General features: G+C 40.6%; 1 protein-coding gene across 1 annotated transcript; it reads left to right on the top strand.

The window, feature by feature from the left end:
- The first annotated feature begins 2326 nt into the window (after nt 1–2326).
- On the top strand, nt 2327–13241 carry LOC145391743 (cell division cycle 7-related protein kinase-like). The gene is made up of 12 exons (XM_080266278.1): nt 2327–2538; nt 3024–3117; nt 4543–4685; nt 5637–5862; nt 7158–7256; nt 7688–7816; nt 8257–8377; nt 9126–9275; nt 9471–9688; nt 10129–10297; nt 10904–11053; nt 12586–13241. The coding sequence occupies exons 1-12, from the start codon at nt 2327–2329 to the stop codon at nt 13239–13241; spliced, it is 2367 nt and encodes a 788-aa protein (XP_080122404.1).
- The last annotated feature ends 189 nt before the right edge of the window (nt 13242–13430 follow it).

The raw sequence follows: 13430 nt of genomic DNA, 5'->3' as shown, positions 1-13430 counted from the left end.
TGGTCGTTGGTATTCGGCTACTTATCTGTATAATTTAGAAAAATAACGGCTCTCCTAATTTTTTATCTAACTGGTAATTTTATAAAGAGTATAATTTATAACGTGAGGAAAATAAATCTTAATGGAAAGTCAATTTTTAAAGTGTTAATCCGAAACCTCTATTTATACAACAACAAGCTTGACAACAACATGTTTAAAAGGCAACGAAGAGTGGCCTTTTCGTTGTATGGCTTTTTAACCTCTGCATGCAGGACTTGAGACCGGTAAGGATCAGCATTGTCACGTCATTTAAGTACAATAACTCGAAAATAACAATTGTAGAGTCAAAACTGATTGCTGGCTTATCCTTCGTGTTTGGCGCGAAAGGGGAAATCGTTCCTCGATGACATAAGTACTATTTGTATTTCATTCTTTGTATAAAATTGTACAAACTTATTCACTAGAGCATTCTCTGTAGAGTTGAAGAGTTTGAGTGATATTTCTGCTTCCTTTATTTTGTATCCTGGAAAGAGAACAGCATATAAGGTAGCCCATTCACTCCAATTACTTGATTTTTCTTGGTAGGGTTGGTAAATTTGTTAGGTTGTCTCCATACGATTTAATTCAGCTCTGCTTAGACTTTTGGAGCTGAGGGAGTTATATATAGCCTACATTAATCCCTTCACCACAAGAGATTTTCCCAGTAAGATACAAGGGCAGTTATAATCTTGTCATCATTTCATTCCAATAGGAAATATGGAAATACTGTACAGCGGTATTATGTTACAAGTGGACAATATGCAGTTTTGGAATTTTAGCACCATTATCGTATAGTATAGTCCCTAAGGATCACAAATAACCCCCATTACCCCATTCGGAAATTGATTATTACTCCCCTAAGATAGGTTAGGTATGTTGGGTTTGGTTTGGTTAGTTTTATTGTGTTCGGTGAGGGGCATTTCCGACAAAAATGAAGGTCAGAAACATTCGAATCGCATCAAAACCGCCAGAAAAATATATTGCACTACCTGGGGGGTGTATTGTCCACTTGTAAAAATTTACCCTGTACAGCATAACTCTCCTCATGTTTTAATGCTAATATAGCGTAGGGAGATAACAAAATATGTTCATAAAGTGTCACCAGATTCAGTAGATTAACCCAACTCATTTTCTTTGATGAACACCATAGGACCACCTTATTTTGCAGTTTTCTTGTTTATTTTTCCTAATTTTAGCTCTTCATGAGATTATTTTACTATTATTTTCTGTTTGCTTTTCCTGAGTTTAGTGTCTTTTATTTCTTTTTAAAAGTATTGAAAAGCAATTAAAAAGCAGTTTTTGTTTACAATTCCCAACAACCCTGAAGACAGACAGATGTCATCTTGTGGAACACAGAGATGGATGAACACCATTTTACAACATAGTTTTTGAGTGAAACTACCCTTATCAGTGCCTGTTTACCCAAACGTAAACAAAGAATTAGTAACTTAACCCAGCCTTCTTTATCCTAACCAAACCTAATTATGCTTATGCTAGTTTGACACCAGAGTTGAGATTGTGGCTCTGTACGACTGATCAGGATAAACAGGCTCTAGGGTTAACCCTTGCAGCCTGATGATATTTTATATTTTAGTCTTTTCACCTTCTGATGATTTTATTAGGCCTTGGAGATGCTTTAAATTGATGAGGTTAGGTATAGCCATCGTTTATCTCTCCGCAAGAAGAGATTTTCCAAAAACTGAATTAATTCATATGGAATCCCTATAAAAACAATTAACTCTAAGCCCTTGGCCACCCCATTTGGGATACATGGCGTCTGGCAATGAATGAATGAATGAAGTAGCATGAATATATCAGTAAAATAGATCACTTGATTGTGGGATTTAATGGTGTTAACACTTTCAGGATGGTGTTTGATGGGGGAGTCCAGCAGGGAGAGCATCATGGAGGCTGATCATTCAGCCAGCCCGGTACTGACTAAAGCAGGTACAGTTGCAGTAATAAACATCGATCCACGTCATCATCATCATTACTGGCATTACGATCATCCTGCACTCTGTTTCCCATGCAAAGATAGGGTTAGGCAGGGTAATCCTCTTTATAGTTATTCTTTTCTGTCATACACATCAGAGGTGTATGAGAACATGGCACAGGTTTTAGACACAGCACCACAGCTGGAGTTTAGTTTGTACAGAGAGAGTGTTAATATGCTTGTTTTTTTTTTTTTAAACCATATGAAAGTTTGTTGGATTGTAGCCTCAAGAATTACATACCTGTATTACTGTACCATATGTAGCGTCACAGTTCATCTTTTCTGCTGTATACGACAGAGAAGGAGCGTGATGACATGGCACAACTCCAAGATGCAGTACCCCAGCTGGGGTCCCTGTTTGTGTTGAGCCAGTGTATTGGTCATGGCACCTTCAGCTCAGTTTACCTGGCCCGCACCAAGCACAACACCACCATCAACGGCAAGCGTCACTTCGCCATTAAACACATCATACCGACCTCACACCCATCACGTGTTTATATGGAGCTTAAATGCCTTAAAATGATTGGGTAGGTTATGTTGCTCGAGTATTGATTAAAATTTGGTCAGTGGTGGTATGCAAAAGACAGCAAATTTTATATATTGTAATAGGATACCTTTTTTGAGGTTTGATATATTTCCACTTTGCATGATGTACTGTGTTTTTGAATGCTTCCATTTATAAGTTGTTTATATTCTCATTACCTTGATTCCTTTGTCATATATAGGTAGAATTTTTACCATATGTTTTCCACTTTTTGTGAAGTAAAGTACTTATATTTTTAACAGTTTTCTAAGTGGTTTAGGAGGCCTTTTTTAGCACTTTTTCCCCAGTGATTGATGTTGCCTATAACAATTTAACATTCTCATCTATGCTATGTGTATCAGTTTAATGTGCATCAATAACATACAAGATATTGTGGTGTAATATACAGAATAATTCTCAAAGTTAGAAGTGTTATGAAATTCAGGCCATTTATAATACACTACAGCTGTTTTTCCGATAATATGGCAGGGGCGTGGACTATGTGATGGGCGTGACCATGTGCCTCCGACAGATGAATCACATTGTCTTGGTCATGCCTTACTTCCCTCATGATAGCTTCTCAGTGAGTTGATTCTGTTACCTTGAACCCAGTACAGTAAGGCCTTGTTATAAGATTTTTTTTTTTCTTTTTTTTCAAGTGTTAATTTGGTGGTAAAATACAGAAGACCTGTCTGGTAAAGTTACAGTGCTGTCCATAAAGCTAATGTACTATCAGCTCCAATATAGAGTACAGTCCCAGTTGTATGGAAAAGTTGTGGTATTTTGGGACACATCCTTAGCTTATAACAAGGACTTCTGTATTTTTATATATTTATTTACTTGTTCATTTACTTGTCATATAGCTTTTATGTACAGAACAGAACAAAATTTAACCCCTTGAATCAGATGGTGACATTTTCATGAACATCAGGCCTCCACCAGACATTTTAATTTAACTTACAGCTGTTATTTTTTGTGAGGATATTGACAAAGGCTACATCTAACCTATCATCATCATCATCTTCATCAGTCCCGTTTTGCCCCATATAAACAGGAGTATAGGGACTATTGGCTATGCTTCTTAGTCCCTTACCATTCGAAAAATTCTCCCCTAAGCTGAACAACTCTGTCTGGCCTTGGCAAGAATAAAGAAATGTCCTTGAACTGAAGGGGTTAAGGAGGCTCCTTCATAGGTAATTGAAGGTGGTCTGTTGTAAATTTTGCTTTGGATGGCATGTCTGGAACTTTATCAGTTTTCCAACAAGTGCATATGAATTATATGAAGTATGGATTTGGAGAGGATGGAGAGCGAGAGACTGAAAAGGAGAGTGTATGTGAGTGAGGTGGAGGGGGGGGGGAGAGGGAAGGGGAGGCCAAGGATGAGATGGAGGGATGGAGTGGAGAGGTATATGACAGAGGGGGGAGGGGGTGAGCTGGGAGCAGGACAGTGAAATGGTAGGGGACAGGGCGACATGGAGGCAAATTGTTTGTGGCCACCCCTTACAGGATTAAGACGTCTGGTAATACTGTAGATAGATAGATGTATTTGTTTGAAGAGTAAGTTACACTTCACCTTGTGCCTAAGGAAATGAGCTGAGGTTTTTGAAAGCACAAATGATGAGCAAATTGTATGCAGTATTACATGTGCTTGCAATTTTTTCAGTGGTGTTACACCTTTGTTGTCTCTTCATGAGCAAAATAACATGGGGTTAGGCTACTAAGTCCAGACATTCTGGGTATTCAGGGCAAGAAGCATCCCTGAATGGCATTTTTGTTTAGTAAATTCCAACCACCCCATTGATTTACACTCTTGACAAAGCTCATCCTGATGGTACACCCCAACCTGCTAGGTGATCTTCCAGTGTAGGTAATGGTTTCTTGAGGTACAGGAAACGGTTTGGCTTGTTGCTCAGTATAGACCAAAAATTTGCACTATGTTGAGTGATTAGGAATACAGAATCTGTTGGCAGTGCAACTTATACCTGAAATTTTGTATCACTAAATGCAGGATTATGTAGGGCACCTGAGCACAGAGGAGCTGCATGAGTACCTGGTGGCTCTGCTGGTGGCTCTGAGGCGCGTCCACACCTTCAGTATCATCCACCGGGATGTCAAGCCGGCAAATTTCCTATACAACCGGAAGCATAGGAGGTCAGCAGCTTCATGTCATTTTAACTTCAGCTTGAGTCATTTTGTAGTACCTCGTCCTGTCTACTTAAATTTCTCTCCTCAGGTAATTTTGAAAGGACCTCATCACCACTTTTCCAAGGTCAGCCCCTTGGTGCTCTACTCCACATTTATGTTCATAATTCTTTTTACCCAAGTTCTCTCTTGCATTCCTTCCACATAGAATTATTATACAGTGTGCACCTGACTAGGATACCTGTTACTCCATCCCAGAGAACGGGTTGGATGTTACCAAAGGGTGCTAGAGTAAAAATGACAAACGGGCGAGAGTATCACTTGGCTGCCACAAGTAAGGCAGACAAGTATTAATCTACCCGACAGTTATCCATCAACCACATGGCATTCATTAAGCTGTTCACTGTGACTTTTATTTTTTTTTTTTAATTCATATTATCTTTTGGTGATTTTATACAGTTTAGGAGACACTTCAACCAAATGAGCTAGATGTAGTTCTTCCCTTGGATGAATAAAGTGAACTTAGTCATTTTTTAACTCTTCGAGTCTGATGATGTATTATATATTTTATTCTTTTCAATGACCTCTGTTGTTATGTTGCCAAGATCTTTTGAATGTAATCAGTCAGTCACACTACAAGTGACCTTTATTTTTATACAGTTTAGGGGAGTATCAAATTGTGAAGACATTAATAAATGCCATAACTAACCCCTCATGTTAAAAAAATTCTCGAGCTGAGAGAAGATAAAGAATTAAGAGTGAAGTTTTCAGCCATTTCACTGCAGTATGATATTTATTTTTTATGTAGGTGGGGTGAGGAGGGTCCAATTAGCCAGAAAATAAGCATGATAGAATGAGATACTACCCAGAGTTTACCCAGTTGAATAAGTCACTTACAATTCAAACCCCCAGAATCCTGGCACCTGGATTTAAGAGTGTAATTAATTTCCCTCATTCCAGATACTCCTTGGTGGATTTTGGGCTGGCACAGGAGGTTGGTCAGGCTCGAGGGTACAGCAGAAGCAAGACAGGCAGAGGTGCAGCCAAGGATGGTGTGAGTGCATCCAAGACAGTGGAACAGGGACGAGGGATGGCTGGCAAACTTCCATCACCTCCAGTCATTAGTACTCCACTGACATCCACTGCCAGGACTGTCAAGAGGAAGCTAGGGGTTATACATTTTGAGGTAAAGTAGTATCTCAGTGTTATTTATCATCATTATTGACATATCATTACTTACCATTGCCTTCATCACCATCATCATCATCATCATAATCATCATCATCACCATCATCATCATCATCATCATCATCATCAACATAGCATTACTGTACAGCACATCACTTTTACATGCATTGCTTTCTGTAGAAATCCCCGGCCCCATATATATCTGTCTGCATGATCAGTGGAAAATTTTACTTTGGTCCTGCAATGAACCTTATACAGAGTTATGCACTTACAGTTTCATTCTGTGGGTATAATTCATCCATTGAGATGTAAAAGAATGTTAAAACTTTGAATAAGTGAATGGCTGTATCTCCCATTCAATAGGCCTTGTTGATGGTGGTTCTTTTTTTTGTGTTTTCATATTTCAGAATACTTCCCGGCCCATTTATGTGTGAAATTGGAAGAGGATGATTAGGTGGGCATACTTTATTGTAGCATGTGTATCTCTTGTATTTATTTATCCAGAATGGTGGAAAGATATTTTCTAATAGATATATTTTCTTGTTTATCAGGGTAGTGATGATGAGCGGATGTTTTCTGATACATTCAAAATAAAGCACCTTGTTTATCAGGATAGTGATGGTGATGATGAAAGGTAGTTTTCTAATAAATTTAAATTTATCATGTATATTGGGATGGTGCTTTTGAGAAAGGATGGTGGAAGGATGTTTTGTTATACAGTAAGACCTCACTATAACGGACTAATTGCGACCCAAACCATTCCGAAAAATGCGAAATTCCGATAAAAGCGATATCCGGACTTCCCACTGCTAATCCGGACTTTTTCCGATATATCAGACATTAGTCCAGATTGCATGAACAGTTTTTAAACTGTTTTGACCACCATTATGGTACAGTACTGTGTTATAACTTCACTACCTTAATCAGATGGTATAATATATATAATAATTCTGTACTGTGCACTGATAAACATGTCTTGTAATTACTTTATTGTGGTGAACATAGATGAAGTGGTCAGGCAGTCCGGACTGCTTCTGGCTTTATTGGACTTTTTCCGATACATAGGAATTCAGTCCTGTAGCTCCTCGAGTCCGATAAAAGCGAATTCCGGTCTATTGAAGTCTGTTCTGTTGAGCTTTTACTGTACATGTAAAGAATTTTTTTTATCACCCCAGTCTTGCCTCGCTTAAAGAGGTTGCTATGATGATAATAATGATGATGATGGTGCTCTTGTTTATCAGGGTGGTGATGGTGATGAGAAACATGCTTTCTAGTAAGTCTCCTCCCCATCAGGATGGTGATGGTGAGAGAGGGAAGCATCCTCGTCAAGTGTCCTCCCCCACAGGGCCCTTGGGTAGCATCCTTACCAGCACCTCCAGCCGCCTCAATAATGTTAGTGCCTCAGCCTCAGTTGTCTTGCATTGTTCTTCGTTATCCTGTATGCATCTTTTGTCCAATGCTTGTTTTGTGTCACACTTAGTATTTGTCCTTAACATTTTCTTTTTATGTCAAACATTTCCTTTCTTCTTACACATTTCCTTTTTGTCTCATGACTGTTCAGTTCTTGCACTCTTCTAATTATCTGTTTACCTTGTGCAACAGTGAGTTTCTGTGAGACAAATAAGATTGTTTGATGTAAACTGGACTACAGTATGAAATTATTTATTCGCCATCATCATATGATTGCACTTGTGATACACAGGTATGTTTAAAAAAAAAAAAATGGTACCGTGGGTTGCTCCTCAGATAGTTACCAAAATATAATGCAAAGTACTGTAGGTAATTCATGGCCAAAGAGTTAAAGAGAAGGGTGTTTGGTGCAGGCATTGCGACGGTCACCCAGGAAGCAGAGTATCCCACTGTCACCCAAAAAAGAGAATTATGAAGCTTTGGTGCAACAGGAGTTACGCCACACACCACAGAAGAAGCACTTCACTAACACTATACCAGAGGTGAGTTCAGTGCCTAGGTGTGCGTCATGGTCAGATAGTTAGAGCACCCCAGAAGATATCATTCATCATAGTAAAGGCCTCTCATATTGAAGGTATTAAGGCTTTGAAATTAATACTAGTGAATATTTGTTGATACCAGTATCTTGATTATACTAAATGTGTATGATAGAGTAATAAAATACCTCTTGTTTTGTCTTAGTGTTTCTGTTTCTATTAAAGACTAATGCCACAAATTGCTACTCATGCATGTTACAGAAACCCTTGAATGAAGTGATTCTGAGGTGCTAACTGTTAACAACCTCGCAAACGGCACATAACTTAACATCAGCATATCCTAAATTGAACCAACTGTAACCAGACCAGTTGAGTAAAAACTGAAGTTTATTTTGACCTGCACCATTCAGAGTAAACTGATCTTTGTTATCTGGTACACTTCACAGGACTCACCCAGCAAGCACACAAGGGGAGCTGAGGCGTGTCGGAAACTAGAGTGTCTGGATGGGGGTGAGTTTGGAATAATGCCGAGCAGTTTGAAGCTGAACATGTCACACGTCATGCCTGGTAACATATACTCCTTAACTGTATTAATGAATTTTCCTTATAGTTTTATCTCACCAGTCATACCCAGTAGCATTTTAACTCCACTGCCTTGATAATATCCCCTCCCAAATAAAACAGGTAGGATGTGCTCGTTTGCTGGAGAGGGACACATTCACAGAGTGGCTCTGATATAACTGGATGGCTGTGCTCCCTGGTTATATAAATATCCGTCAGCTCCCTCCTTATTTTCTAAAAGTTGGATGGTAGACTGCAGAAGGACAGTCTCAGCTTGCAGTCTACCAGGTTCATGTCCAGATGAGCCAGGGGCCCTTCTGGCTACCAAAATCTCACGCTGGAGGATTATAAATTCGTATCATTCAGGATAGGCATGATGGTATGAGCAGGAGTGTTTTTTATGATACATTGGTAGCATATATCGCCATTTGTCTACAGAGTTAACACTTGTGATGCAGAGAGTCATTGCCTGAACTTTTTTAAATTGTGCCCTTGAGAGACGTATCCAATTCCTCACTAAAGGATGGGGTGCAGTAGGTTAGAAACTGGAAACTGAGAGTATGAAAATTGGGAAATATTAACAGCATACCCAGAGGAATGGCTAAATAGTCATTCAGACCCCTGGAATCCTGACTCCACCTCACAAACCTATAACTACAGTGAATAAGGGAAATGGGCTAGGTAATTATTCAAGCCCCCAGAATCCTGACTGTACCCCACAAGTCTGTTACCATGCTGAATTTGTGTGCTTCAGGAGGTTATGAGATGAACGCTACATTACAAATAAAGGGGGAGCTTCTGCAAGCCCCAAGACGGTCACCAAGGAAGGCCGTATCACGCAGCCTCACCAGCGGGCCTCGAGATGCCCTTCTCAAACAACTCAGTCAGGTCACAGTAGTGCAAGGTGAGTTGCTAACTTGTCGGTTTTGGTTGATTGATCTGTTACCAATATTATTTAGAGAAATACATGGTACCGGTAACATTTTTCAGCATGGTGGAGGTAATATGTGGTTTATGTCAATTTTTAGTTGCATTTAGCCATTTATTGTGGAAAACAGTTTATTTGTGGTGATTACTTAAACTTTCTGTTTTGTCTTAGAAGGAAACAGCCACACTCCTGCCACAAAGGTGAACAGGAGCAAGATAGAGGCGAGTAGCAGTTGTGAGTTGCCGACATCGGTGCAGAACTCTAGTCAAAGGCAGAAGCAGGGTCAAACTGGTGCTGTGGCCAGTCCCAGGGTGTCTGGCCTTACCTTAACCCCTGACCTCCAGCCCTTCACCAGCAGGGCCATCAAGACACCCAGGCTCTTGCAGGAGGTATATTTCAGATGTTGCCACCGCTGCATCTGTAACTGAATGGCATATGAATAGTTGCATGCTGCCTTGTTTGTCTGTCATCATCATAAGCATCATTGTTGTTGTTGTTGTTGTTGTTGCCTGTCCTAAGTTGAATTATATTATCTGGTTGGTGACAGCAAGAATGAAATAAGAATATACATTGGATTAAAGGGGTTTAGTGGGTAATTAAGGCTCTTCAATTGGATTGAGCCTGTGCAGATTTAAATCCAAGGGATGGTTGTGGTTTATTGCTCACTAATGTTGCCCAGGGATGAGTGAGGCTGGTCACTTTTATCTTAAATGTCAGGACCAGCTTGCCTAGCCCTGGGCTTCTACGCTCCTCATGGGGCAACGCAGGACTATATGATGCATGGTATGTATGAATATGTATGTAATACTGTATGGTTTTTTAACTGCAGGTGAAGACCAAATCTGGGAGTATGCTGTGCCCTGTGTCGTGCCACTGCTATGGGAGTGCCAAGGTGTGTGGTGTGTGCGTGGCTCGTGGTAACCAGGTGGCACCTCGTGCAGGCACTCCAGGATTCAGGGCGCCAGAAGTCCTCCTCAGACACCCTAAGCAGGGCACAGGTCAGAACACAGCCATCCATCCATCATCCAGTCATGTATTGTTCCATCAGGAGTGTAGGATCCTAGGGGTGCATTATTTTGTCCGGAGATTTCAGGCAAGAATGACCAGTTGATTTCTCCCCTGAGTGGCATGACATGAGCCATAGATCTCAGTCACTTCTTGGAAGTATATCTGTAATTTAGATTTGAGTTTGGTTATCTATGTTTATTTTTTCTTGGAAGAACAACCCTTTTCTTGCTTGTAGCCTTTGGTTATTTCTTTGCATAAAAAAAGGAAAGAAAAAAATCCAGTTAAAGTGCCCTAACTTACTAGATTACTGGGCTACCAAAGTCCTCCTCAGACACCCAGAACAGGGCACAGATTAGAACACACACCCTCACCAGAACACTATGGCCCATAAGGGTTTACATCTGAGGGATGGTACAGCCAGGATTCTAGAGGCATGAATGTTGTGTGAATGAGTCTCTGGGACATTTTACTAGGCATGCTGTAGATAACACTCCCTGTTGTACTGTTGCTGTTCCTCTCCTTGGCTAGTTGGTCCTACCTCACCCCATCCTTAGATTAGAAAGTGTCAGAATAATGATAATGGTGATGGTTGTCAGGTGTGGACATGTGGTCAGTTGGTGTAATCTTGCTGAGTCTGCTGAGTGGCCGCTACCCATTCTTCCGTGCTGCGGACGACCTTTCCACCCTAGCTGAGATCACTACCCTCTTTGGCACCTCCTCGGTCCGCAAGGCAGCAGCCAAGATAGGTGGGTAAAACCAGCTCATAGAAAGTGAAAATCATGGTTATTTGGTTTAAAAAGAAAAAAAAAATAATAATAATAATCTATCTGTCTGTTTATCGCCAGACACCATAATCCCGGAAGGGGTGGCCATTTGACTTTGAGTTATTTGTTCTATGGGAAAGGGCACTAACCTTCCACCAACCCACTTGTTGACATGTAGGGAGCACATATGGTTTGGTTATATGGCTACCACCCAGCATTGTAAATGGTTTCTTGACTTACAGGAAACCATTTGGCTTGTCACTCAATGTAAAGCCACCTGTAAAGGAAAGAAAAGCAATAAGAAGTGACAGGAAAGATGAGAGAAATAGGAAGAGAGGAGGGCAGGCACAGAAAAAGAATGATAAAGGCTAAGGAAGAAGTAGGCAGCACTACATCAAGTGAGTGGATGATGGTAGCCACCACCTACCATTAATAATAATAATAGTAATAATAATAATAATAAAGATGTCTTCTGTTTGAGAGGATGGGAAGTTTGATTTTAAAATTGCTACAACAGACCTTACTGGTGTATCATAAAATCACTTCTGCTAATATCATCAGACCAATCCTCAGTGACACAGCCCTAGCTATATACAGTATATATATTTTTTTTAAATATTGTGACTTTTTTTTTTTTTACTTGATCCTAATTAACTCTTTCACTATAGTTATACATCATCATCATCATCATCATCATCACCATCACCATCACCATCATCCAGACCTCCTTCCCAACCCTAGGGCAGGGTGAGGAGTAGCAACATCCACACAGCCCAAGTTTGCCCAGTCCAATGGGCCACGCATCTATTCACTCATCATTCAAGCCCGCGGAATCCTGGCTGTATCTGATACGCCAAAAACTTCACCATTTTCTGTAGCTTCACATAAATGTACAGTATCTGATAGTCAGTCCGAATGCTGTCACGTTAAAAGGGATGCCAAATCCTAGATCATGCACTTCATCTCACAACTTTCATCCAACCAACTCAGTCTCTTGTCAGTCCCCTAGCCTCACCAACTGCCATATCTCTTCCTTACACACTCATCCACCACATCCCTCCACCTTCCCCTTGGCCTACCTCGCCTCCTCCTCCCATCAAATTTGCTCAGATATACAGTTATACATGGTATATATTATTCTTGCAATTTCAGACACTTTTGTTCAGGTTAGGAGTGCCTGTTTGAACTGAAGGAGTTAGTTATAGATTTCGTTAATCCCTTCAGTTTGTTAAATCTTTCTCCAGTTGAAGAATACAGTCTAGTGGCAGCAGGAATAGTGTGTAAGAGGTGTACTTTAGCAGAATGGGTTAATTGAACATAATAAGATGATACATGCTGGTACAAAAGTAGATCTACACTTTTTTCATATGTAAATAAACTGTATCACCACTTTGCACCACATATTTTTTTTCCTACACAGTATCTTAAATTTTGCTATATTGTATTATTAATTGGTGTTACTGATTATTGTACTGGTACAGGGTATGTGATGTATTTTGTGGTTGTTGTTGCAGACAAGTTATTGACATGCAGTGAGGAGAGAGCTCCACTGGACATGATGAAGGTGTGTGAAATTTTAAGGAATAACAGTGGCAACTGCAGCAGTCCTGATGGTGAAGACACCTCCTCGGGTCACACATGCCATGGATGTCATCAGCGTAATATTTGTGTGTGCCTCATGCCACCAGTGCAGGCACCTGCAGGCCACTCTGCACACTCAAGCAAGAAGAGGACATCATCACATGAGTCACATAAGAGGAATCCCAGAATGATATTAATTTCACCTGCGTCACCAACCAAGAAACGGAGCAAGAATGGGACAGGCTACAAGATCCCTGGTATACATATAACCCAGCATTCCTCATTGGCATCAGTACACAGTAACACAGTGATAGACGGTTATGGGTATATGACTATAAACAAACCAGCTCTCACATCACAAGTACACCTACCAGAGACACCAACTTCTTTAGATAAAGACCCTTCAGATAAGTCAACACTGTCAGCATCAAATGGTACACCCAGTAAATATTCAGATCGGAAGTGTGCCCCCCCTGCCTACCCCTCCCTGGTCTACCACCTCTTAATGCGACTCCTTGATCCTGACCCTGAGACCCGTATCACTGCTGAGGAAGCCCTTGCTCACCCCTTCTTGGCTGCCTCACCTTAACCCCTTAAACCCAAGTGCAGTATATCATGATAATTTTAGTCTTGTTATTGTGGCTCCTGGCATATTTGAATGTGAACCCGGTGGACTGCTCTCCCCTTGACCTCTTGAACCCCAGTGCATCATTACGATTTTATTCAAATTGTAGCTGTGGCCCCATGCTTATCTGAGTGTGAACCTGGTGGACTGCAG

The sequence above is a fragment of the Coenobita brevimanus genome, chromosome 19 (genome assembly GCF_032717465.1).
Source record: "Coenobita brevimanus isolate Jiangsu-jjx chromosome 19, ASM3271746v2, whole genome shotgun sequence".
NCBI lineage: Eukaryota > Metazoa > Arthropoda > Malacostraca > Decapoda > Coenobitidae > Coenobita > Coenobita brevimanus.
The sequence above is the reverse complement of the archived record's forward strand: the minus strand, read 5'-3'. Positions and strand labels throughout refer to the sequence as shown.